The sequence below is a fragment of the Mobula hypostoma genome, chromosome 11, assembly GCF_963921235.1.
Source record: "Mobula hypostoma chromosome 11, sMobHyp1.1, whole genome shotgun sequence".
Classification (NCBI taxonomy): domain Eukaryota; kingdom Metazoa; phylum Chordata; class Chondrichthyes; order Myliobatiformes; family Myliobatidae; genus Mobula; species Mobula hypostoma.
Genome location: NC_086107.1, coordinates 87106589 through 87132581, shown reverse-complemented (window position 1 = coordinate 87132581; position 25993 = coordinate 87106589). Strand labels below are relative to the sequence as shown.

General features: G+C 42.8%; 1 protein-coding gene across 3 annotated transcripts in view; it reads right to left on the bottom strand.

Annotated features, from left to right (window-relative positions):
• pla2g6 (phospholipase A2, group VI (cytosolic, calcium-independent)) overlaps positions 1 to 25993 on the bottom strand; it is a 139877-nt gene that overhangs the window by 50573 nt on the left and 63311 nt on the right. For all 3 annotated transcript variants that reach the window (XM_063062429.1, XM_063062430.1, XM_063062431.1), the window contains exons 8-11: positions 15174 to 15282; positions 7648 to 7782; positions 5260 to 5344; positions 3913 to 4076 (exon numbers count right to left, since the gene is read on the bottom strand). In XM_063062429.1, coding sequence (XP_062918499.1) covers positions 3913 to 4076; positions 5260 to 5344; positions 7648 to 7782; positions 15174 to 15282 — 493 coding nt within the window. The remainder of the gene's footprint in view (positions 1 to 3912; positions 4077 to 5259; positions 5345 to 7647; positions 7783 to 15173; positions 15283 to 25993) is intronic.

The window sequence follows — 25993 nt, the reverse complement described above, 5'->3', positions numbered from 1 at the left end:
ATAGAGGAGCAGAATTAGGCTACTTGGTCCATCAAGTCTGCTTCACGATTTTATCATGTCTGATTCACTATCCTCCTTAAACCTAGTCTCCTTCCTTCACCCTTTAACACTCCTACTAATCAAGAACCCATTACTCTCTACTTTAAATATACCCAATGTCTTGACCTCCACAGCCCTCCGTGGCAATGAATTTCAGATTCACCACCCTCTGGCTAAAGAAATTCCTCTTTATCTCCGTTCCAAAGAGATGCCCTTGTCATACGATACGTAACCGTAACCATATCTCCACAGTATTGAAATGAATAACATCAAAAGCACACAGGATTGATTAAAAAAGAACAATAACTGAAAGTGGAGAAAGAGGAAACTAGTTCTGCTGCTTGTAGCAACAAATATATGTACAGATGTCTAACTTTTGAATTTAATCTTTTTATGGAAGCATATTCATACATAAGGCAGCCCATAAGTCGGGTGTTGGTAACCTAGTTACTACTAGTATATAATACAACTTTGAAAAACCATCTAAAGTTATATACTTTCCAGAATTCCCATACTTTCTTACACACAAATAACTAACATCTGAAACTGATAAGTTAATAAAGTTGTAAGTAGCTGAATTAATTTTGCTTGTTCAGCCTCAAAGGGAAATATTTATCATCAATATAACAGAAGCAACTGCTGCTTTAACAAAAGATGTCAAGATGAAGAAAGGTTCTTCTCTAATGAATGTGAAACCCAAAGCAGAAGTAATGAGGGCAAGATTTCGATCTCATTCCACCCATTTCCAAAGTGGCTTCAGTGAGATGTAATTTCAGATGTTCATGATCTGCACCCAATGAGTGCCAGAAAAACATCCAAGGTGAATTTTAGTTTTATTTTTGTATGCAATCACTCAAGTCAAGTATGATGGTCTTCTAAGGGGTTATTCCCTTAATGAAGAACGTCTGTATATGAGTTTGTTTAACATGGGTAGCCACCATACAGTCCTTGACAGGTCAAGATCAGGGTCCAGTGACATGGACTGCAAAACAACTGCGGACTTTACACTGTTGCAGATTTCCTCCACCTTCACTGCCATTGTGATCTATCATCATCTACCGCTAGCTCCACTGTTGAGGTCTTGGTTGGATCGTTCTTTGGAACCTCCTCTTGACCTTACTGCCATGGTGACCCTACCAGAAACTAATCTCCAGACAAAATAGCTCTCAGGATTACACAAAGTCACAAGTCCCTCCACCGCAGCAAGGTGCCAATCCTCGGAGAAATATTTTTATTTAGAAATATAGCAGAGTAATGGGCCCTGCTGGTTCAACATGCCCAATTACACGCATGTGACTAATTAACCTACTGACTCATATGTCTGGAATGTGGAATGAAACTGGAGAACCCCAAGGAAACAATGTCACGGGTTGAAAATACAAACTGCTTACAGACAGCGATGAAATTGGACCCAGTTTGCTGGCACTGTAAAAATGTTACACTTATCACTTGCTACAGTGGCACCCTTTAAAACAAAATCAACTTGTATTCAGAGGGTAGGGCCTCAGGATAGAAGGATGTCCATTTAGAACGAAGATGAGAAGGAATTTCTCATCCGGTGAATCTGTGGAATTCACTGCCACAGACGGCTGTGGAGGCCAAGTCATTAGGTATAGAGTGGATTCCGGTTAATTGGGCCATTGGTTAATTGGGACAGTTGCCTATTTGGGACAACTCTTAAAGAACGAAAACTAATCAAGAAAATAGCTAGGATTCCCTTCCTTTATTTGGGACACTATGTCACTTAATTGGGACAGGAGGTTGTTGCCAAGCAGTTTATAATTTGTGTCTGTCATATACATGTCACACGTGCAACACTACCATCACTTCTTATCTGGACGGTGTATAATATTACAGTAATTCTTGCGCTATCATCTTATCAGCGTGAACTTGAAAATTTTGTGATCTTTGACTTATAAATCTTGTACATTTTATTTTTAAGGTAACTTTTTTTATTCTTTCTTACTTCTCTTCTAATATTGTATATCTGTGCACTTGTAATGCTACTGTGACACTGTAATTCCCTTTGGAATCAATGAAGTATCTATGTCGTGTGGCCATTAGATACTTCATGAAGCTTAGAGCAAACAGTTTTTAAATAACATCAGTCGTGTGTGCTTGTGTCCAGAAACCAGTGATTTTTGTCACTCATAGTTGGTAAGAAATAAACAGTAAAACAATGCGAACACGGGGAATTCTGCAGATGCTGGAAATTCAAGCAACACACATCAAAGTTGCTGGTGAACGCAGCAGGCCAGGCAGCATCTCTAGGAAGAGGTACAGTATACGTTTCGGGCCGAGACCCTTCGTCAGGACAGTAAAACAATTCAGGACCGTTTTGCTCACTGTGGTTTCAAACATTCAAGCTTAGAGATGCCAGAAACCACCAAGTGTGAAAAGGAAATGTTTCCACCACTTCAACAAGAATTTGAAGGTACCAACTACAATCTTGAATGTTACAATGAAAATAAAAGATTTGGAAGATGCAAGCATTAAAGGCATAGTGTGAAGGCAGTCCATTATCTGCATGAAGTGTCTGTGCTAATTTACAGTCAATCAAAAGAATGCGGTAGTATTTTGAGAGTCCGTCATAACTGGCGATGACAGTGAAACCTGTGTGGGTCAGTTTTTAAAGTGGAAAAGCTCTTGCACTGGGTCAGATCTATTCTCTCGATCTCGGAAGTCCGTGTCCAGTGGTACAAGTACTTATCACAAGCTAGGGTCCTCCTTGGTTGCAGTGGATGACCATCATGCTTTATCATGCCCTTGACTCTCTGCAAAATGTTGCAGAACCACCTTCAAGGCCGTTGGATCTCACTGCTCATCCGCCCAGTCCGCTGGACTGACTTCACATGCTGGGACAAGCATGTCCCTATTTATGAGGCCTGCTGGCTATCCTCACCTAGTTTTTCCTGCCTGTTGAAGTGGTGTACTGGGGTGTGGCCGCTGTCGCGTGCAAACAGCTACTTAGAGCCACAGGTGAGAGTTGAGTGATGATGCGATCAAAGGTGAGTGAACTCCTGCAGAATGGACATGACAAGCCCTTTCACCAGAGGTGCCTCCCTCCTCGGACCACTCAAACACTGTACCTTATACTGGATGAATTCCTCCATTTATCACTATTAGGTAATACACAGGTTTATAGCACTATAGCAGCATTGTTCGTGTTCTAATTTGTTCCGTATTTCATTTAACTACATAATTTGTTACTTAGTTAAATGGTAGTTCCTCTTTTTTTTTATACCTTTTTAACTATTTCCATGAAACCAACTAATTGGGGAAGGCGCTTCATTTGGCCAAAATGTACTGGTCCCGATTTGTTGAAACTAACTAATCCACTGTATTCAAAGCAAGGTTGATAGGTTTTTGATTAGTAAGGGCATCAAGAGTTGTGGTTAGAAGGGAGGAGAATAGGGTTGAGAGGGATAATAAATAAGCCATGATGGAATGGTGGCTGAATGGTTCTGCCCCTATGTCTTATGGACACATAAATATCTGTAAAAATGGAACCCAATTATTAGCTAGAGATAGCCTGTAATGTGGTCTCCCTTTTAAGAAAATTCAAAATGTTTTAAATTTTAGTCGGGCTATTTTTTTGTGGTCAACCACAAAAGACTTTAGGTACCCAAAATGGAGATCCAGGCATATCAATTTTTGTTTTAACTATCCTTACAGACAGTTGGGCAGCAACGAGAAGGGTGGATGTTAGGTAAAACCCACATAGTTAAGGAAGTATGTGCAAACTCCACACAGACACCACCAGAGATCAGGATGAGCCAGGTTGCTGCAGTCCCCAACATATTTAATGCCTCTGCCAACTCCAGCAAGGGTTCAGATCTTGGTTCACATATGCTCACTTTCCAGGCCACTTACCATGAACAATGGCAAGAGCCAGAATTCCTCCAGTGCTGGTGCCTGATATCCAATCAAAGAGCTCTCGAATGGGTCGGCCCGCTGTTTGCTCAATGGCGATTAGCAGCTGAATTAGGACGAGACCTCGGATCCCTCCCCCATCCAGGCAGAGCAACCGATCATATCTGAAAATAAAGACCAACAATCACCTTATTCACCACCTACACTTACATGTATTAGGAATCTGGCGTGGTGTGTTGGCACGACATGCAACAAAAACAACATTCAACAATTATATAAAAAAAACATAAGAACTAAACTTAGAGGTTAAAGTACAGAAACGGAATAAAGTCTGCATAGATGCATAAACACCAGCATTATAAAGAGTGGCTTTAAAGTGTTTACTGTGACTGAGACAATAGATAGAGGGGGTTGGGGCTAACTAGAATGGTTGACCAGATGGCACGCAGCTTCTGTTTTAACAACCCTATAATACTTTCCAGAAGGGAGCTTCTGCTAGGTGGGAAGTGTTTGCAACAATTTTTCCTGCCCGCTTCTTTGTTCTTGTCACATAAAAGTCCTGCGGTGACTGGTACTCAAAGGCCTATAAAAGATCCTTCCCTTTGGAAGCTGGTCTTGCTATATTTGGCTGCTCACAATCTACTATTCGTTTCCCTGCAGCCATACAACAGTCTCTGATGCTGGGGATGATTGTTGCCAAAAGACTTATCTTGAGGGAGTGGAAATCACCTTCTCCCCCTTCCTTTCGGAGATGGATGGCTGATATGATCTCAGTCATACTGATGGAGAAACTTAGGTTCTTGAGAACCAATACAATTAAAAAATTTTCGGCTATCTGAGATCCATTTCTTGCCTACCTGGATGAGACTGGGGGCAGATGAGCAATTTCCCCCCCGCTGATTTCTCACGGCCCTCATTTGAGATTTAATGTTTAGTATTTTTGAGCACTTTGTACAATAGGCATCCCTCTAATGTTATGTCACTTTTTTTTTGCTTATTTCATTTTTATACATGTCTGAGCTGGTACGTTCTTGTTGATCTCATTGTTTTTTTTTTGAAAATTTTGAAAATAAAGTATTTAAAAAAAAGTCCTGCAGTGACAGTCGACTACAGCCAATGACTTTTCTGCTGACCTGACTTCGCTGTAGGTTTCACATGTTGTGAGGGATGCTGCACAAAACCAGACAGTAATGGCTGATGTGAGGATGCTCTCTATATGGCAGTGTAAAGTTGCACCAGTATGTCTGAGGAAGAAGGAATTTTACCATTTGACTGAGCACCCTTTTCCATCCCACTCAACTGTAGAGTTTGATTTCAGTTTACAGATTCTCTAATGCACTTGCTTACCGCAGATGCCTATGTCCATCTGGAATATCCATTCCTTTCGATAAGGATCCAAGTACAGTGGCAATCCCTACAATATCATCAAATCCTGAAAGCAGAGAATGCACTTTGGTTACATTAAGCTTCTTCATCCTACTTTCACTGGGAAAACTCCTATATCCACTTCCAAGTTTTAGAGCTATGTTATTTGATTAGGAGGAAAAGTACCATTGCGGTTAGTAATTGAGAGATTAAAAGACTGAGTTCCAATCTCAATGCAGTGTGCTCAGAATTTGAATTCAATCTAAACAAAATCAGAAAACCAAAAGCAGAGCATGAGGAAGTCAGAAAAAAAGAACTGCAAAAATGAATTGATAGGCTGTTTGTAGAATCAGCACTTGACAGCCAGAATGACTTCCTTCCTTTCTCAACCTCACTCCAACCTTTCCAACCTCACTCCTTCAGAATGCTCTGCTCTCCACTCCCTCCGCACCAATCCTATACTATAAAACCCACTGATAAGGGGGGGCACTGTTGTAGTCAGGCGTATATGCTCTCCCTGCTTGAATTTCCAGCATCTGCTGATTTTCTTGTGTTTGCATCCTTCCTTTCTGTAGTGACTCTAGTAACCAATATCTCTTAGGGAAGGAAAGTTATTGCAGTTTACATACTTATGCAGCTGTAGCCCCATAAATGTGGTTGATACTTATCAAGCCACTCAGTTATGTGAAAACTACTTCCGGCAGCTCACCTTCTGAACCAGGGATGGGAACTTAATGGAAACTCAGTTTGCACAACCATGAACCAACAATTACTTTAAAAATAGGTTTATTTGGCAATTAGCATATGGTGTCCAACAGATAATACCAAAAAACTGCCTAGATTTGGGGCCACCTATAATCAATATTCATTAGAGCTGGTCTAAGTCATGGCTGATGTGGAAACAAGAATTCAGGGAGGTTTTGGCTTTGACTTCCAGCCTGCACTGGATGTCCTTTCATCTGATTATTTACCACAGCAAAGCCATAATTTATGTCCACCCTTAAGAGGATGGCAGTGAGCCTCTTTTTGAATTGTTGAAGTCAGTGAAAGTATTTGCTCGTGAGGGATTAGATCCAGTGACAAACGGTCAGTGATGTACTTCCAAGTCAGAATGGTGTGTGACTTGGATGGAAAATGTAGGTGGTGATTTTCTTCTGCATCTGCTGCCTTACAGATGCTTCATGCAAGAGATACTGTCAAAAAGCCTTTGACAAGTTTCTGCAGTGAAGTTTATAAGTGGTATGTATTGCAGCTACAGTCTATTCACTGGCTGTGAACATTCAGAGTGCTAGAAGAAATGTCAATCAATAAACTGATTTTACAGTTTGAAAATTCGGAATATTTTAAGTGGATGTTGATAGGATCCTGATTAGTAAGGGTGTCAAGTGGGAGGGAGTCTAGGGCCGGAGATCACAGCCTCAGAATGGATAGATATCCCTTTAGAACAGAGGTGGGGAGGAATTTCTTTAGTATCTGCGGAATTCATTGCCACAGACTGTTGTGGAGGCTAATTCATTGGGTATATCTAAAGGGGAGGTGGATAGTTTTTTTTGATTAGCAAGGGTGTCAAAGGTTATGCGAAGGTGGCAAAATAATGGAGCTCAGAAGGATAATAAAAAAACCATGATGGATGGGCACAGCAAACTTGATGGGTCAAATAGCCTAATTCTGCTCTTATGTCTTATGGTCATCCTACGTCCGTAATCCAGCAATTGGTGTTCAGAGAGGGATTGCTGAAGCAAACAGCCTCCTAACATTTGACACTTCATGGCAATAATTAACTGGGTGTAACCATGGAGGCATTTAGTATGTGCATAGCTGCGTCCCCCCACAAGCACATTTGGACAAAATGACGAATCAGGATATATCAATAATAGCTGACAAATAGTCAGACAAATATGTGGAAACCATACTTACATCCGCTACTCAGAGAAACAGATGGTTTCAAAGTGATGACTTTGCAGAGGTGGTGCTGTTCTACTTGTATTAATGGGCTGGCAAACTAAAGTTAGCAACTCTGTTCATCTTGTGAAACACTTTTGAACAAATAGGGGAACTGTGCCTCCTTGTAGCCCTTTAACAGCAACCATTGGACTGCTTCTAACATCCATATGCAACCCAATCTTATTATTTAAAAATCTTCAAAGTGACTCAAAAAGAAATTTTAAAAAACAGACATTGAGAAGAGAAAGTATGAAGAAACAGGAACTAGAAATTTGCTCATGTGAATTTTGCTAGGAACACATTTCAGAAACAGCAAAATTTTACATCTCCCTCAATCCCTCCCCTGACTCCATCACCACAAAGCATGGACAGGTCCAGGTTGGAAGAGCAAGGGTGCAGCAGAAGGAAGCCAGTAGCTAAGGTTACCTAATCCAGTGTTTCCTCTCACAGGGGCTGGTCTTGCAGGGTGTCTAGATGGCGATGTGGGGGAGTCAGAAGGCGGATAACAGCATTCAACCCCTATACTATACAGTAGGCTCAGCATCACCTTCCGGTTATTGCCTTTGAGGGCATCAAACAGTTAGTACCAGGCAATGAACAGACATGGCATCATCTTAACTCAGAACCAAATTTACCACGTGCAGGTTGAACGGTTAAAGATTATTTGTTATCAACACACCTTTAAGCACTATATCTAAAAAACAGTAAAGGTTAAAATCAATTTGGAGATGAGAATTTTTATCTGCTTATCCAAAAATCAGACTTTCATCTTGTTCCTCCTTCCCTCAAATTCTTTTGTCAATTGTTGGAAGAATAGGGAGAGCGGGAATAATTTCACGGGCGTGAAATTCATTCATCAAACATTGTTTCTTTTTTTTAATGCCCAGTGGTGTGTCATATTATTTTGGTTATTTTGCACTCTGGCATGTAAAAATCACAATTTTTTTCAGAATGCATTGTTAAACCAGGGAATGATGACATTTATAAAACTTCTTTTTCTACCATCTCCCAAATTAATTTTTTTCCCTATCCAAAAAAAGCATTCACTGTAAAGTGATGAACCAAATAAAGATCCCCCCACAAGCTATTCCTCCCCAAGTTATGACAGGCATCCATTTCTATGAGCTGTTAGTAAACTAGACAGTTCACAAGTTAAAAATGCAGCCACAAAGTGTGTTTTCACCCAGCTGAATATATCTGCAGTCTCACAGCAGCTGCCAAATTCATCCCCACCCATCACACCCCATCTCCCATATGGTTGGTTGTAGATATGTACATCTAATGTCCTGGGTAAGATTTCTACTGCTATGCTATGAAGTATTTTTACTTTAACAGTTTTCTGTAAAGCAGTGTGTTCTGCTACTAAGAGTGTTTCGGCTTCGGCTAAAGATAAGGAGCCATGTTGCCTAACTTAGAAATGTTGTGTCAGCCAATCAGGACTGCCTGCATACATACTGTAACTTTCTGTCCAGTGGGGTGGAAGATATTTCTGCACTCTGGTTTGGGGCATTCTGATGGGAGGTGTAAAGAGAAGATCACCAACGAAGATGCCTGGAGGGTCCCATCTGAAGGGGACACCCTAATGCAAGGAGTGCTTTGTGACAGGAGGGATTCCAATAAGGGAAGATTTATCTGTGGTTGGTGATGGGGATTCCACATGAGTAAAATGATACACCCAGCTACTACAGAAAAGAGCTCCAACATTTATGTGCACATTTAGACTGGCTTAACTGTAATAGGCCCTTGTATCTCTCTCTTCTTCTCAAGTTAACTGTTAGATAAAGTTGAAAAATTGGTAAATATACAAAGGGTGATTGATAAGTTCGTGGCCTAAGGTAGAAGGAGTCAATTTTAGAAAGCCTAGCACATTTATTTTTCAACATAGTCCCCTCCTACATTTACACACTTAGTCCAGCGGTCGTAGAGCATATGGATCTTGGACCTCCAGAAAGTGCCCACAGCAGGGGTGATTGATAAGTTCATGGCCTAACATAGAAGGAGATGAGTTATTAAATTCAAACTTTCTGCATAATCACTGTTGACCTGCATGTGCATGTAACGAGAGCTGTATAACTCATCTCTGTTCAGAGACTGTATCCTCTGGTCTTAGGCTTTCCCGCCACTGGAAACATCCTCTCCACATCCACTCTATCAAGGAATTTCACCATTCAATAGGTTTCAATGAGGCCACTCATCATTCCTCGGAATTCCTGTGAATACAGGCCCAGAGCCATCAGACACTCTTCACATGACAAGCCATTCAATCCCGGAATCATTGTTGTGAACTTCCTTTGAATCCTCTCCAGTTTCAGCACAGCCTTTCTAAGAAAAGGGGCCCAGAACTGCTCACAATACTCCAAGTGAGGCCTCACCAGTGCTTTATGAAGTCTCAACATTACATCCTTGCGGGAGGAGAAGATGGCGACCTGACGCCACTCGCAGCGGCCACTCCAGTGGTGATGTCTGTTACTTGTCAAGTAGGGTACCTTGCACAATCCTGATTTGATGGAGTCGGACGTGAGAGCACGGAGGAACATCTGGTGAAACTTCTGAAATGCCTGCTTCACTGCTGCAGCTACTGTGTGGTCCAGAATCTCCGGAGAAGGCCCCAAGTCCTCGGCTTTGCTTGTTGCTCAGCGGCCGGGACGGGTTCGAAGTGCTCGGCAGAGGATGGTGCTTGGAGAGGCTGTGTCGGAGGGGCTGGTTGGAGGCTCAAAGTTTTCGGACGGACTCACAGTCCACTGTGGTCAGGTGCTTCCAATGGTGCTGCATCGGCAAGTTGGTGGCGCTTGGAGGTTCATGGCAGGGAGAGTTCCTCCCTTCTGCCGCTTGCATGAGATGATGAGTCTATCGGGACTTTGAGACTTTTTTTACCGTGTCCATGGTCTGCTCTTTATCAAATTATGGTATTGCTTTGCACTGTTGTAACTATATGTTATAATTATGTGGTTTTGTCAGTTTTAGTCTTGGTTTGTCCTGTGTTTTCTTGTGATATCATTCTGGAGGAACGTTGTATCATTTTTTAATGCATGCATTTCTAAATGACAATAAACGAGGACTGAGTGTCCTCATAATCTAATCTAATCTAACTCTGTGTCTCCAGCCACAACTGTTTCTGACATGCTGAGTGTTTCCAGTATGGTAGTGTTGCGGTTAGCGTAACGCTTTACGGCGCCGGTGACCCAGGTTCAATTTCAGCCACTGTCTGGAAGTAGTCAGTACATCCTCTCTCTGACTGAGAGGGTTTCCTTGAGATGCCCTGGTTTCCTCACACATTCAAAAGGTATACAGATGGGTAAGTTAATTGGTCATGAATGTAATTGGGAGGCACAAGCTTATTGGGCTAGAAGGTCCTGTTACTGTGCTGTATCTCTAAGAATACTTTCTTGTTTATGCTTCTGATTTACATAAACCAGCCTTACATTGTTCTAAAAGGTACTGTATCTTGACTGTTGCAATTCAGCATAGAAGTCCAAGATAACAAAAGAACAAACAAATTTCTTATAAGGGCTTGAATCTCTGTAAACTGATTCGTTTTTCAAAGCAATAAAAGTAAGCTAAAGTTACATAATATGTTTATATTACAGTTTAGAAGAATGGGGGGGGGATCTCATTGAAACGTATTAAGTATTGAAAGGCCTAGATAGAGTGGATGTGGAGAGGATGCTTCCTATAGTGGGGGAGTCTATGACTAGAGGGCACAGCCTCTCTAGTCATTGAGCAGAGAATCGGTAGAATTCAATGCCACCGACAGCTGTGGAGTCAAAGTCATTGGGTATATTTAAAGTGGAGGGTGATAGGTTCTTGATTAGTAAGGACATCAAGGATTATGGGGAGAAGGCAGGATAATGGGGTAGAGAGGGAAAATAAATCAGCCACGTTTGGATGGTGCAGCAGACTCCATAGGCCAAATGGCCTAATTCTGATACGATGTCTTACGGTCTAATGTTACAAAGACATTCAAAAGCTATATGTTCAGGCTGTAATTTAATAGTATACAGTTTCATTCTATGGTAAGGAGCTGTTTATTCTAGTTTAAAGTTTCATCATTCTGCATCTATGTAATAATTTGCATGAAATTTTGATGTTAAGGATGAGAGGAGACTTGAAAGACATATACAAGATGATAAGAAGCATAGATTGAGTGGACAGCCAGAGACTTTTACCCACGGCCGATACAAGGGGGCATAAGTTAAAGGTGATTGAAGGGAAGTATAGGGTGTATGTCAGAGGTAAATTCTTTATACAGAGAATGGTGGGTGTGTGGAATGACCTGCTGGGGAGGTGGCAGAGGGTAAATAAGGGGCATTTAAGAAACTTAGATAGGCACATGGTTGACAGAAAGATGTTGGGGTATGTTGTAGGAAAGGGTTAGATTGTCCTTAGAGTAGGTCAAAAAATGGGCACATCATGGTTCAAGGGGCCTGTACTGTGCTGTAATGTTCTATACTCTGTTAATCTTTAATCTGAACAATGTGAACTGTGCTAAATATTACCCTGTAAAGTGATTAGGAGTAAACAGTAGGGATGCCACAGATAAACTCTCATATAAAAAGTCAAGGCTTTAGAGGAAATAGATCTACAGCGTACAATGCCTTTCATTTTACATTTACGGTTGCAAGATTCATTTCATAGCAATGATGCAGATCAGGTTCAAGGATATTGCTGACATGCTGTGAACCAGAGTTAAACATTCTACGAAATTCTAAGCCCAAAAGTTCTGTAATGCAAGCTAATCTCCTTCAGTGCATTCAATACTATATAATATAGAACTGTATCTTAAAAGTTAAGAGTATGAACAACATAAACGAGTTAATTCCAACGTCTCTTAAAATTTTGCATAATGTACTGAGTGGCTACTTTATTAGATACCTGATGAACCAAATAATGTGGCCACTGAGTGTATGTTCATGATCTTCCCATGTTCATGCTGTAGCCCATCCACTTTAAGGTTCGAAGTGTTGTGCATTCAGATATGCTCTTCTACACACCACTGTTGTAATGTGTAATTATTTGAGTTACTCTTGCATTTTTGTCAGCTTGAAACAGTCTGGCCATTCTCCTCTGACCTTTCTCAATAACAAGGCATTTTTTCTCACTGAATTGCCATTCACTCAATTTTTTTTTGTTTTCACTCCATTCTCTGTTAACTCTACATACTGTTGTGCATGAAAATCCCAGGAGATCAGCTGTTTCTGAGATACTCAAACCACCTCATCCGGCAGCAACAATCATTCCATGGTCAAAGTCACTTAGATTACATTTATTCCCCGTTTTGAATTTTTGTCTGAACAACTGAACTTCTTGATCATGTCTGCATGCTTTTACACATTGAGTTGCTGCCATATGATCGTCTGATTTAAATATTTGCATTAATGTAGGTGTTCGGGTGTGGAAATGAGTACATGTTATACTGAATGTAATGCATTCAGTCAAGGTCATACATCACTCCATGAGACACAAGATTCAAAAATTCACAACCAAGACACAAGCAACATTCTCCTCTTGACAGGTTTCACATACCCTGCCTGTGAAACATTTACAGCATTGTTTTAAGTCAGCATTACATGCCAGAAAAAGATCAAGAGTCATGCAAACAGCCCATGCACATTCACTTGATATAGAGTCATACAGCATAAAACCAGTCTCTTCAGCCCAACTGGTCCACATCAACTAAGACTCCCATTTGGTACATTTATTATCAAAGTGCGTATACAGTATACAACCTTGAGATTCGTCTTTTTGCAGGCAGCCACAAAACAAAGAAACCCCATGGAACCCGTTTCAAGAAAACCCCCACACAACAAGACCATCAGATTTGTGGGGGGAGAAAAACAAATCGCACAAACAGCAAAAAGCGAACAGATAACACACAAAACAGTGAACACCAAACTGTAGTGCCCCCAAAAGTGAGTCCACAACCACAAGCCACTACGGCTGATAAAACCAGTGCAGGAGACGATAGCCGCTGCCACAGCCACTGTCAGTCAGTTCAGCGCTGTGTCAATGGCTGTAGTACTCGATCAAGTTGTACAAATAGTTCAAAGATTCAAAGCATTTATTATCAAAGTATACAACTCTGAAAGTCTTCTCCAGACAGTTATAAAACCAAGAAAGAACAGCAGCATGATAATCAACCCCCACATCCTCCTCCTCTGCATAGAAAAAGACCGATAAAGGTTGAGCAAAAAACAGAAGAGTGTCAAAAAACTAGCAATCAAAAGGCAGTCTCCCCTCTCCAGCAGCAGAGCGATCCCGCCAGTAATCAAAAGGCTGTCTCCTTTCTCCGGCAGCACAGCAATCCCGCCAGCGATCAAAAGGCAGTCTCCCCTCTCCAGCAGCAGAGCGATCCTGCCAGTGGTCAAAAGGCAGTCTCCCCTCTCCAGCAGCAGAGCGATCCCGCCAGTAATCAAAAGGCAGTCTCCCCTCTCCAGCAGCAGAGCGATCCTGCCAGCGATCAAAAGGCTGTCTCCTTTCTCCGGCAGCAGAGCGATCCCGCCAGCGATCAAAAGGCAGTCTCCCCTCTCCAGCAGCAGAGCGATCCTGCCAGTGGTCAAAAGGCAGTCTCCCCTCTCCAGCAGCAGAGCGATCCTGCCAGTGGTCAAAAGGCAGTCTCCCCTCTCCAGCAGCAGAGCGATCCTGCCAGTGGTCAAAAGGCAGTCTCCCCTCTCCAGCAGCAGAGCGATCCTGCCAGTGGTCAAAAGGCAGTCTCCCCTCTCCAGCAGCAGAGCGATCCCGCCAGTAATCAAAAGGCTGTCTCCTTTCTCCGGCAGCACAGCAATCCCGCCAGCGATCACAAGGCAGTCTCCCCTCTCCAGCAGCAGAGCGATCCTGCCAGTGGTCAAAAGGCAGTCTCCCCTCCCTGGCAGCATAGTGATCCTACCAGCGATCACAAGGCAGTCTCCCCTCTCTAGCAGCAGAGCAATCCTGCCAGTGATCAAAAGGCAGTCTCTCCTTTTCAGCAGCAGAGTGAACGCACCAGTGATCGAAAGGCAGTCTCCCCTCTCCGGCAGCAGGCAGCCTGTGTTCACCTTCCACATTCACCTCAATGTTTCAATGTCCCTCGTTGCCTTAATCAGCGAAGAAAGGAAGCTTTAATTGGCGAAATGGTGTCGAACATCAGCTCACATCCCATCATGCAGACGAGGTTCCCGAATGCTGCCTCTGTCTCCCAGAATCCTCGGAGACTGCAGAGTGCGACCTCCAAACCGCAAATCACAGGCTTCAACAGTTCCACAGTCACATTCAAGGCATAAAACAAACATAAAAGACATAAAAGAAGTGAAATATATGGTTTCATGGTCTATCCAAAAGCTTCCACCACCGCAGGCACCATCTTGGCCAGAAGATGTTCAGCACTCAGTATGTTAAACATGAAACTGCAGTCGAAAGTTAGTCCACCACCATGAGCCACCGAAGCGATCGAACCTTGCAGCGTGATACCCAAGACTCCTGCATCTTCTGCTAGCAGCAACCGGTCCCTATCCCTCTAAATCTTTCCTGTACATGTCCTAATCTAACTACCTGCTAAATGTTGTTTATGCACTTGCCTCAACCTCTTCCTCCGGCAGCTCATTTCATATACTGAACACCCTCAGACTCCCATTATATCTTTCTACTCTCACCCTAAACCCATGTCCCTTTAATTCTTGCATGCCATATGCCTTCTTTATCACCCTGTGTGTTATGGTTCATTGTGATTGAAAGTATGTCCAAGCTTACTAGCAGATCTTTCAGTTTGTAGAAGAACAGGGCTTCAGCAAAATATCTAAACCCCTGAATTATTGTTTAATCAAAGTGCATAATTACAGTCAATGAATGTATGCCATGACAGTGAATGAACACGTGCCTTTACATTGATGAACATGTGTGTTTACATCAATGGACACATGCCCTTGCATTCAATTATACCATTTTTCCTGCCCCCCCCACCTAAAACTTAATTTTCTCACCTTTACTGTGCCGAGCAGCAATTAATCCAGGTGTCTCCCCGAAATCATTGGGCAATTTCACATCAGCGCCAAACACAATTAAAGCTTTGATGAGATCCAAGCTGTCAAGCTGTAACAACAGAAAGCTATTTTATTAATTTTAAAAGGATGCCTCAAAGTTTAACCTTTATATACAGACCAATTCAAATGCTTTAGAAAGGAATTTTGGTTAAGTTTTAATCAATGTCTCTGAATAAAGATACTTCAGAATGAAATTCAAGACTCAAGGTTGTTTAAAGTCATTTCCAGTACACAAGTGCAAAGGAGAACAAAGTACTTGTTACTCTGAATTCAGTGCAGCAAAAAAAATCACAAAATGATAACAAACACAATAATTAAAAAAGACAATAAATATAAATACACAAGATAGTTTATAAACACAGATTGATTGTATGTTCATAAAGTGATGCTAGGCACAGGAGTGTCTATACATAAGGTGCTTCTGACAGGAAATGATAAAGTAGTGGAGAAGGGGGTGTGCGGTGGGATGGGCTAGTGGGTAAAGGTGTTGTTGCACGAATGAGGTCACTGGAGAAAAGTACTGGTAAATATGAAGCAGGTAACATATGGGAATCATATTGCATTGCCAGCTCCCAAACAATGCTGTTGTATACATCTGCAGGTCACCAGCGCTGGCAGTGGTGGCTGTCGCCAGTTATTTTTCTGACCTAGAAGCCATCTTCACCAGCTCTATGATCTGATCGGACAGAATGGGTGCTGCTGGGGTGAGAGATTGGGCGTCTGCTGTGACTTTTGCCTGTTTTTTCCCCCCTTTTTGGACACTGCCTCCAATCATGTCCCAATAGGCCACAGCTGTAGCATATCAACTCCTTTACTGTTCTATACCTAGTCCGGCAGTCCTTTGTTAGGTGCCCTGGTCGTTGGCACAAAGCAAACAATGTTCCCTCTAATTTGCTATGTGATGTACACAACAGCATTGGCTGGGGACCAGCAATGCAAAATGTTAGTGGACACAGAGGCATCGGTATTGATAGCTCACCCACCCTTGCCAATGACTGGACAGGCTATTTATATTACAAGTGTAGCAGGGAAAACTGAAAGCAGGAAGAGGTGAGGCGAATACTCAAAACTGGTAGAATGCAGCTTTGAGTGTATTTCTGGGTCTGTCCAAATAATAAGGGCACTATCTTAGGAATAGACATCCTAAGGAAAGCAGGGGTTGTTATAGATTTGGGAGAGAGAGAAGTAATAAGGACAACTCAGCGGCAGTGAACACGTACAACCAATAGAATACACAACCTAGCCAGCATAGCCACAGCTGCCCTGTTCATCAAGGACTGGAGCCAGGATGGTGTCTATGGGTTACTTTGTCAGCAGTTCCCAGCAGTGTGGGCTAGACACAGGGAGATTGTGGTCGAGTAAAGATAAACCTAGTTAAAAGACCTTGTGCTATGCAATTTTTTGCCCAGTGACAAAAACACTTGTGCACTGAATAATTTCTTCAATAAAAACCAGTATAAATAAGCTAGTTCTAAAATCTGCAGGCAAATCATTGCAAACTCCACGTTGTCAATGCTGTCCACATCAGAAACTGGAAAACGAAACGTGATTAGAAACATAGAAAACCTACAGCACAATTCAGGCCCTTCAGCCCACAAAGCTGTGCCGAACATGTCCTTACCTTAGAACTACCTAGGCTTACCCATAGCCCTCTATTTTTCTAAGCTCCATGTATCCATCCAGGAGTCTCTTAAAAGACCCTATCGTCTTTGCCTCCACCACCACCGCCAGCAGCCCATTCCATGCACTCACCACTCTCCGTGTAAAAGACTTACCCCTGACATCTCCTCTGTACCTACTTCCAAGCACCTTAAAACTATGCCCTCTCGTGCTAGCCATTTCAGCCCTGGGAAAAAGCCTCTGACTATCCATACGATCAATGCCTCTCATTATCTTGTACACCTCTATCAGGTCACCTCTCATCTTCCGTGGCTCCAAGGAGAAAAGGCCGAGTTCACTCAACCTATTCTCATAAGGCATGCTCCCCAATCCAGGCAACATCCTTGTAAATCTCCTCTGCATCCTTTCTATGGTTTCCACGACCTTCCTGTAGTGAGGCGACCAGAACTGAGCACAGTATCCAAGTTGGGTCTGACCAGGGTCCTATATAGCTGCAACATTACCTCTTGGCTTTTAAACTCAATCCCACGATTGATGAAGGCCAATGCACTGTATGCCTTCTTGGACTGGTCTGGTCAAAGAACACTGAGGCTGTCTACAAGAAGGGTCAGAGCCGTCTCTATTTCCTGAGGAGACTGAGGTCCTTTAACATCTGCCGGACGATGCTGAGGATGTTCTACGAGTCTGTGGTGGCCAGTGCGATCATGTTTGCTGTTGTGTGCTGGTGCAGCAGGCTGAGGGTAGCAGACATCAACAGAATCAACAAACTCATTCGTAAGGCCAGTGATGTTGTGGGGATGGAACTGGACTCTCTGACGGTGGGGTCTGAAAAGAGGATGCTGTCTAAGTTGCATGCCATCTTGGACAATGTCTCCCATCCACCACATAATGTACTGGGTCGGCACAGGAGTACATTCAGCCAGAGACTCATTCCACCGAGATGCAACACAGAGCATCATAGGAAGTCATTCCTGCCTGTGGCTATCACACTTTACAACTCCTCCCTTGGAGGGTCAGACACCCTGAGCCAATAGGCTGGTCCTGGACTTATTTCCTGGCATAATTTACAAATTACTATTTAACTATTTATGGTTTTGTTACTATTTATTATTTATGGTGCAACTGTAACGAAAACCAATTTCCCCCGGGATCAATAAAGTATACTATGACTATGACTTAACCACAGAATCAACCTGCATAGCAGCTTTGAGTGTTCCTATGGACTTGGACCCCAAGATCCCTCTGATCCTACACATTGCCAAGAGTCTTGCCATTAATGCTATATTCTGCCATCATATTTGACCTACCAAAATGAACCACATCACACTTATCTGGGTTGAACTCCATCTGCCGCTTCTCAGCCCAGTTTTGTATCCTATCAATGTCCCGCTGTAACCTCTGACAGCCCTCCACACTATCCACAACACCCCCAACGTTTGTGTCATCAGCAAATTTACTAACCCATCCCTCCACTTCCTCATCCAGGTCATTTATAAAAATCACAAAGAACAGGGGTCCCAGAACAGACCTCTGAGGCACACCACTGGTCACCGGCCTCCATGCAGAATATGACCCGTCTACAACCACTCTTTGCCTTCTGTGGGCAAGCCAGTTCTGGATCCACAAAGCAATGTCCCCTTGGATCCCATGCCTCCTTACTTTCTCAATAAGCCTTGCATGGGGTACCCTATCAGATGCCACAAGTGATTGTGTACAATTGTGAAATATACTTAACATGCCACCGAGGTAGAGGATGACAACTTTTGTGTGCAATTTAAATTCCTTTGCGCACTAGTGGCAAAAGATATGTGTGTGCGCACAGGCACACACACCGTAAGAGGTAACGTTGAAAGCAAACTGTCTGTGCTGTCACAGCAGCTACGTTCAGTATAACCACTTTATGATTTGTCTTGCACTATCTCACTGGCCCACGAAGCTATGCAGAGTAGGTCGACCCCACTGCTATCCCTAAATTTAAAACTTTCTGGTGGGCTGAGCTCAAGCATTCACTCATCATTTTCAGGTTCCTCCTTGGATTATCCAACCCTGAAAACTCCTCCATCACTTGATATTTCACATTCTGCATAATCCATGGCCATCTCATCAGCTGTTTGAATCACTGCCATTATTGTTCCCCAGTTACTCTCACTCCCCCTTTAAAAAAAGTGATATCTTTCTTCATTGCTGGCATTCCTGTTAGTTGCCCATGTACCATCCCGCACCCCTGGGCCATATTCCACGTATTCCTTGGGCACTTCGCTTTTACCTACATGTATATATTTAGGGTGCATCTGGTGAATTTCAAACATTTCCTTGAGCTTGTGCCAAAATTCCGAATTACCACATAAGACTCTAAATGAAGACAACTCTGACAAAATGCTCTGTTTCTCCCCGGCGGTAAAGGGCTTATGAATGGTCATAATCAGAGTCAAGGGCTTACTCGGATCATCAGGGTGCCATCCTGACAAATATATCTGGATAAAACCTCTCTCCCTGAAATATCTGCACACTAATTCCCACACTATGCAAAATATAAATGATGGATGCCAGTTAAACAGCACATACTTAAAAGCACAGAGTGTGTATTTGGCAATCTGCCATTTTTGTGTGCCTGAACTCATGATATCTGCTGTTTTCCTTTGCATTACACTCACAAACTGTGTATATTAAAATGCAGCTCCTAGAATGAGTATACATGCCCCCACTGGTGTCCTGAACCTTCAATAACTACCTTTCATAACTGGTGGCTCTGTCTCACCTAATTAACACACAAAGTTTCGTCTCTTAAATAAACACATATGCACACGTGCACACTACTTTTATATCTACCAGTTCAACTCTCTGTAATCGTCATACCTTGCGTTCCCGTGTACCACCAACCCGAATAGATCCAAGTGTGAGCGTTATATTCATCCACTTAGACTGCTAAGATTGCTGGCCACACAATGGGTTGCATGAAGGCCTCCCAGTACTGAGACCAAATGCTGTTGTGTGAATGAAGTCACTGGAGAGAAGTACTGGTAGATATGAAGCAGCCTCATTATTCGACAGAACAAGATACAACAGGCATATGGAGAACCTTTCGGTTTGAAAAAGATCTGCCTGTGTCCAACACTACACATATTTTATATGCTAAAGAGCAAAGAAAATTCAGGACAATTCAAACAAATCCATATTTACAATGCCCTCTTGAACTACCCACGTAATAGTTTAAAATGCCTGAATCTTTCCACCATCGCACCCAAAATACATGTTAATCACGATCATATCCATGCAATGGGATGTTGACTGGATTCATGCATATGTAGACAATCAGTGCCTGTTTTCTAGTCTGTCTGGTCTGCATTTTAAATATAATCTTCAATGTATATTCGAATCTGAAGGTTGGTGGCCGAAGTCAGTTAAGTTAATTGCTACATGTGCTAAGCTGGCTTGGATGCTACTTAGCCTCTTTCCTGATAGAAGTAGGACAAAGAGTCCATGAGCAGGATGGATGGGATCCTGTATGATATTGCCGGCCTTTATAAAGTGCTCAAATGCATGGAACACATTCCCAAAACACTCAGAAATAAAATCTTATCTTGTAGGTACACGTACCATCCAGACTGGTGCTCAGTCTCTAAGACTGGAATCCTCACAGGTTTTATCACTGGTCTTTGCCAAGTTACAGAGTACAATCAAAACCACAGCCAGCTCATTATTATGTCAACACAATGCTCTGGGATGCAGAACTGGGTTGGGAAAAGGAATTACTGATCTAACAAGAGTAGAAAGATTAAATGTGTGAGGTGGTGGGCGAATGATAGTGGACAAGAACAAAAGGAAGGACTACTAGTTATGTATGTTGCCATTAGCTGCCAACATAGTGTCGCCTCTCTACAGTGATCATCCATGCCATCTTCTCGCAGCTACCACTGGGCTGGAGGCACAGAAGCCTGAAGTCCTTCACCACCAGTTAATAAATAGCTAGTCCCCTTCCACCTTTCAGTTTGTCATAGAATTGTACGTCATAGAAAAAGACCCTCTTGGCCCTTGTGTCCGCGCAGACCAAGACGTACATTTAAGCCAATCCCATTTCCCAGCAGTAACCCCATAATCCCTCAAAACTCTTGTTATCCATACTGTTTATTTGTCAACACACTTCTTAAATGTACCTCCTGCCTCAACCACTTCTTTTGGCAGCTGGTTCTATATATCTACAACTTGTTGTGTAATACAGTTGCCCCTCAGGTTCCAATTAAACCTTTTGCCTCCAACCTTAAAACCTGAAAAAAAAGCTTGGGGAATCAACTGCCCCCAGTGATTACCTATTCTATGAGAACACCCTTTCAATCTCCTGCAATCAAAGTAGTAAAGGCTCTAAATGTGCCTAGGATGCTGTTGCAAGTTAGTTTTTCATTGCACCTGTACTACATGTGCAAATGACATTAAACTCGACTTTGACTTCATATCAACTATCAGTCAGCCTGGTACATGAAAAACAAACACTGAAGCAAATGTCTCTCTAGCAATATGATAGGTGGAACTGTACAGGGGGGTAATCTAAAGGTCTGAATTTAGTGAAAAGGAAACACAAGTTCAAATCCCACTTCAGAAGTTAAGAATGTTGTACTCAACTAACTGAAGTAAATTAGAAATTAAAATAAAACTTCCATCAGTCCTGATGACTATGAAATTTGCAGATTCCTTGAAAATCTGACTTTAGGGCAAGAAATGTATTGTCCTTACCTTATCTAGCTTGTATAAGACTTTAAACTCACAGAAACATGACTGACTCTCAACATATCTAAGAAAAGATGGGCAGGCATTGAAGAGAGTTCAAGAAGGTTCATGAGAATGAAAGGGTTAACATATGAAGAACATTTGATGGCTCTGGGCTTGCATGCACTGGAGTTTACAGGAATGGAGGTGGGAGAAAATTCAAACAAGAGAAAATTTGCAGATGCTGGAAATCAATGCAACACACACAAAATGCTAGAGGAACTCAGCAGGCCAAGCAGAATCTATGGAAAAAAGTACAGTCAGTGTTTCGGGCCTAGACCCTTCAGCAGGACTGGAGAAGAAAAGGTGAGGAGTAGATTTAAAAGGTGGGGGAAGGGGAGGGAAAAACACAAGGTGATATGTGAAACTGGGGGGAGGAGGGATGAAGTAAAGAGCTGGGAAGTTGATTGGTGAAAGAGACACAGGGCTGGATAAGGGCCATAGAAGAAAGAAAAGGGGAAAGGAACACCAGAGGGAGGTGATCGGCAGGCAAGGAGCTAAAGTGAGAGAATGGTGGGGGTGGGAGTGGGGGAGCATTATCAGAAGTTTGAGAAATTGATCTTCATCCCATCAGGTTGGAGCCTACCCAGAAAGAATATAAGGTGTTATTCCTCCAACCTGAATATGTCTTCATTGTGTCAGTAGAGGAGGCCACGGATTGACATATTGGAATGGGAATGGGAAATGGAATTAAAATGGGTGGCCACTGTTAGAGTGAATTTTTTTGGGTAGATGATTTGTTTACACTTAAATTACTTTGGCCACCAGACTTCTATTTGACAAAGTACTGTGGATTGAGTTCACAACAATGCGCTTTCTAAAAAGGTGTGAATACCGGATGCTTCTGGCGCCGTAGTTTGACCTGATGCTGTAGTTTCAAAGACAGTATTATCTATACATTATAAATATTAATTGTCTTCTATGTTAGCACGGGAAATGCCAAATAAATGTATCATTGACTTAACTTACATTCCTAAAGGCTGTGGATACCAACCCAGACATGTTGGCATCGGAAGGAAAGGATGGTGTGACATTTTGTATGTAGCTTCAATAGGAAGCATTGTCTATAACTTTTTAAGTAGCGATTGCCTTTGTGTTTAGCATATAAATATCGAGCCCACATTGAGCTAGCAGACCTTTCTGCGGAAAGCGTCTCAGTCCGTATGATGCCTGCTGTACCTTGTGTCGAATAAAGAAGCTGCTTTGTATCTACCAGTGACTCTGTCTCTCCGGTGATTTCATCCACGCTACAATAGCCACTAGGACAACCCACTTCTGGCAGATGGAGTGTAGGTGCTTGGCATAGCAGTCTCCCAATCTAGATTGGGTCTCACCAATATATAGGAGGGCACACCGGGAGCACCAGACACAGTGTATGACCCCAACAGACTCACAGGTGAAGTTTGCGGGCCCTAAATGGTAGTAGGGGAGGTGGTGTAGAGGCAGGTGTAGCACTTGTTCCGCTTGCAAGGATGAGTGCCAAGAGGGAGATCAGTGGGGAAGGACGAATGGACAAGGGAATTGCGTGGGGAGTGATCCCTGCAGAAAGCAGAATGTAGTGGGGAGGGAAAGATGTGTTTGCTGGTGGGATCCCGTTGGAGACAACGGAAGTTCCAGAGAATTATGTGCTGGATGCAGAGGCTGATGGGGTGATAGGTGAGGACAAGAGGTACACTATCTCTGGTAGGGTGATGGGAGGATGGGGCGAGAGCAGACGTGCATGAAATGGAAGAGATGCGGTTGAGGGCAGAGTTGTGGTGGAGCAAGGGAAGCCCCTTTCTTTGAAAAAAGAGGACATCTCCTTCATAATGGAATGAAAAGCCTCATCCTGAGGGCAGATGCGGCAGAGACGGAGGAATTGAGGGACAGGGATGGCATTTTTGCAAGTGACAGAGTGGGAACAGGTATATTCCAGATAGAGAGTCCATGAGTTTATAATAGACATCTGTAGATAAGCTGTCTCCATAGAGACAGTGAGATCAGGAAAGGGGAGGGAGGTGTCGGAAATGGATCAGGTAAATTTGAGAGCAGGGTGGAAGTTGGAGGCAAAGTTGATGAAGTTGACGAGCTCAGAGTGGATGCAGTAAGCAGTCCCAATGCAATTGACGACGTAGCGTATGAAAAGTGGGGGACGAACATCAGTGCAGACTTGGAACATAGACTGTTCCACGTAGCCGACAAAAAGGCAGGCATAGCTGGGACTCATGCAAGTGCCCATGGCTACACCTTTTGTTTGAAGGAAGTGAGAGGAGCCAAAGGAGAAATTATTGAGAGTGAGGACAAACTCCGCTAAACGGAGGAGAATGGTGGTGGAGGGGAACTGGTTGGGTCTGGTGTCCAGAAAGAAACGGAAAGCTTTGAGGCCTTCCTGGTGGTGGATAGAGATGTATAGGGACTGGACATCCATAGTGAAAATAAGATGATGGGGGCCAGGGAACTTGAAATCATTGTAAAGATCCAGAGCATGTGAAGTGTCACAGATGTAGGTAGGAAGGGACTGAACAAGGGGTAATAAAATAAGAGTTGAGGTATGCAGATATGAATTCAGTGAGGCAGGAACAAGCTGAAACAAGCGGGTTTGTGGATCTTGGGAAGGAGGTAGAAACAGGAGGTGCGGGGTGCGAGAACTATGAGGTTGGCAGCAGTGGATGGGAGAGTCCCAAATATAATAAGGTCAGTGATGGTGTGGGAAACAAAGACTGGTGCTCCCTAGTGGAATCCTGTGCAAGGAGTAAGTAAGTAGAGCTGTCTGAGAGTTGTTGATGGGCCTCAGCAAAGGTCAGTCTGCCACACTACTACAGCACCCCCTTTAGCTACAGCATTGATGGTGAGGTTAGGATTAGTGCAGAGGGAGTGGAGAGCAGAGTGTTCGGAAGGCATGAAGTTGGAATTGGAAAGAAGTGTTGAAATTGAGACTTCAGAAAACTGATAGGCTTAGATTGAGTGGATGTGGAGAGGATTTTTCCAATAGTGAGAAAGCCTCGGACCAGAAGGCACTGCCTCAAAATAGACAGACATGCTTTACAATAAGAATGAGGAGGAATTAATTTAGCCAGTGAGCTGGTAAACCTGTGGAATTTATTGCCACAGATAGCTGTGGAGGCCAAGTCATTGGATATATTTAAAGTGGAGGTTGATAGACTCTTGATTAATGGTGTCAAAGGTTACAGGTTGAAGACAGGAGAATGGGTAGAGGGAAAATAAGTCAGCCATGATGGAATAGCAGAGCAGACTTGATGGGCCGAATGGCATAATTCTGCTCCTACATCTTGTAGTCTTATGTTTAGTATTACAAAGACGCTCAAAAGCTATTTGCTTAAGCTTTCATTTACTAGCATACAGCTTCAACCCATAGTAAGGAGTTGTCCTTTCCAGTTTAATTTTAATTCAGAATTGGGGATTTGATCACCCTCTTTCCCTGTGGCAGTTAAGCATGGACAATGACGCTAACCTTGTCAGAAATAGCCACAACACAAAGATGAATTTAGAGAGAAAGGAAACAGCATGACTAACTTAATTGATCATAAGACCATAAGATACAGGAGCAGAATTAGGCCATTTGGCCTATCAAGTCTGTTCTGTCATTTCATCATGGCTAATCCCATTTTCCTCTCATCTCCAATCCCTCACCTTCTCCCCATATTCCTTCATGCCCTGACCAATCAATAACTGGTTGGAAATGGGAAGAAAACTGCTCACGTTTCTTTCCTCTGAAACCGCAGAACGCCCATTACCATGGGCTCCTTTCTCTATGGAAACAAAATGATATTCTGTCTCCTCACATCAGCAAAAATTATTATCCTGTGGCAGGAAGTGAGATTTCTTTCCCACAAAGCTGCTGAAGGCTAGCTCTGCCCTCCAGATTACATATTTTCTTAAGGTGGTGAACTATTGGAGAAACCCATCTCGCAACTAATACTGCTCAACCCTTCTGTACCTAAAAAAGTGGTCATTCAGTGCATGCTCCTGGTTTTATGTTGCTGTAGTACATTCACTTCATGATTAAATGTGTGATTAAATGTGTTGTGTATCCAGAGATTGCTATTCTGCACAACACTGTTGTAACATGTGGTTACTTAAGTTACTGTCACCTTCCTGTCAGCTTGAACCAGTCTGGCCATTCTCCTTTGACCAAGGCGCTTTCTCACACAGAGAAACTCACTCACTCACTGGACGTTGTTTTGTTTTTTGTGCCATTCTCTGTAAACTCTAGAGACTATAGTGTGTGAAAGTCCCAGGAGATCAGCAGTGTCTGATATACTCAGAACACCTTATCTGGCACTAACAATCATTCCACGATCAAAGTCACTTAGATCACATTTCTTCCCCATTCTGACGTTCAGTGTGAACAACTGAACCTCTTGACCATGCCTGCATGC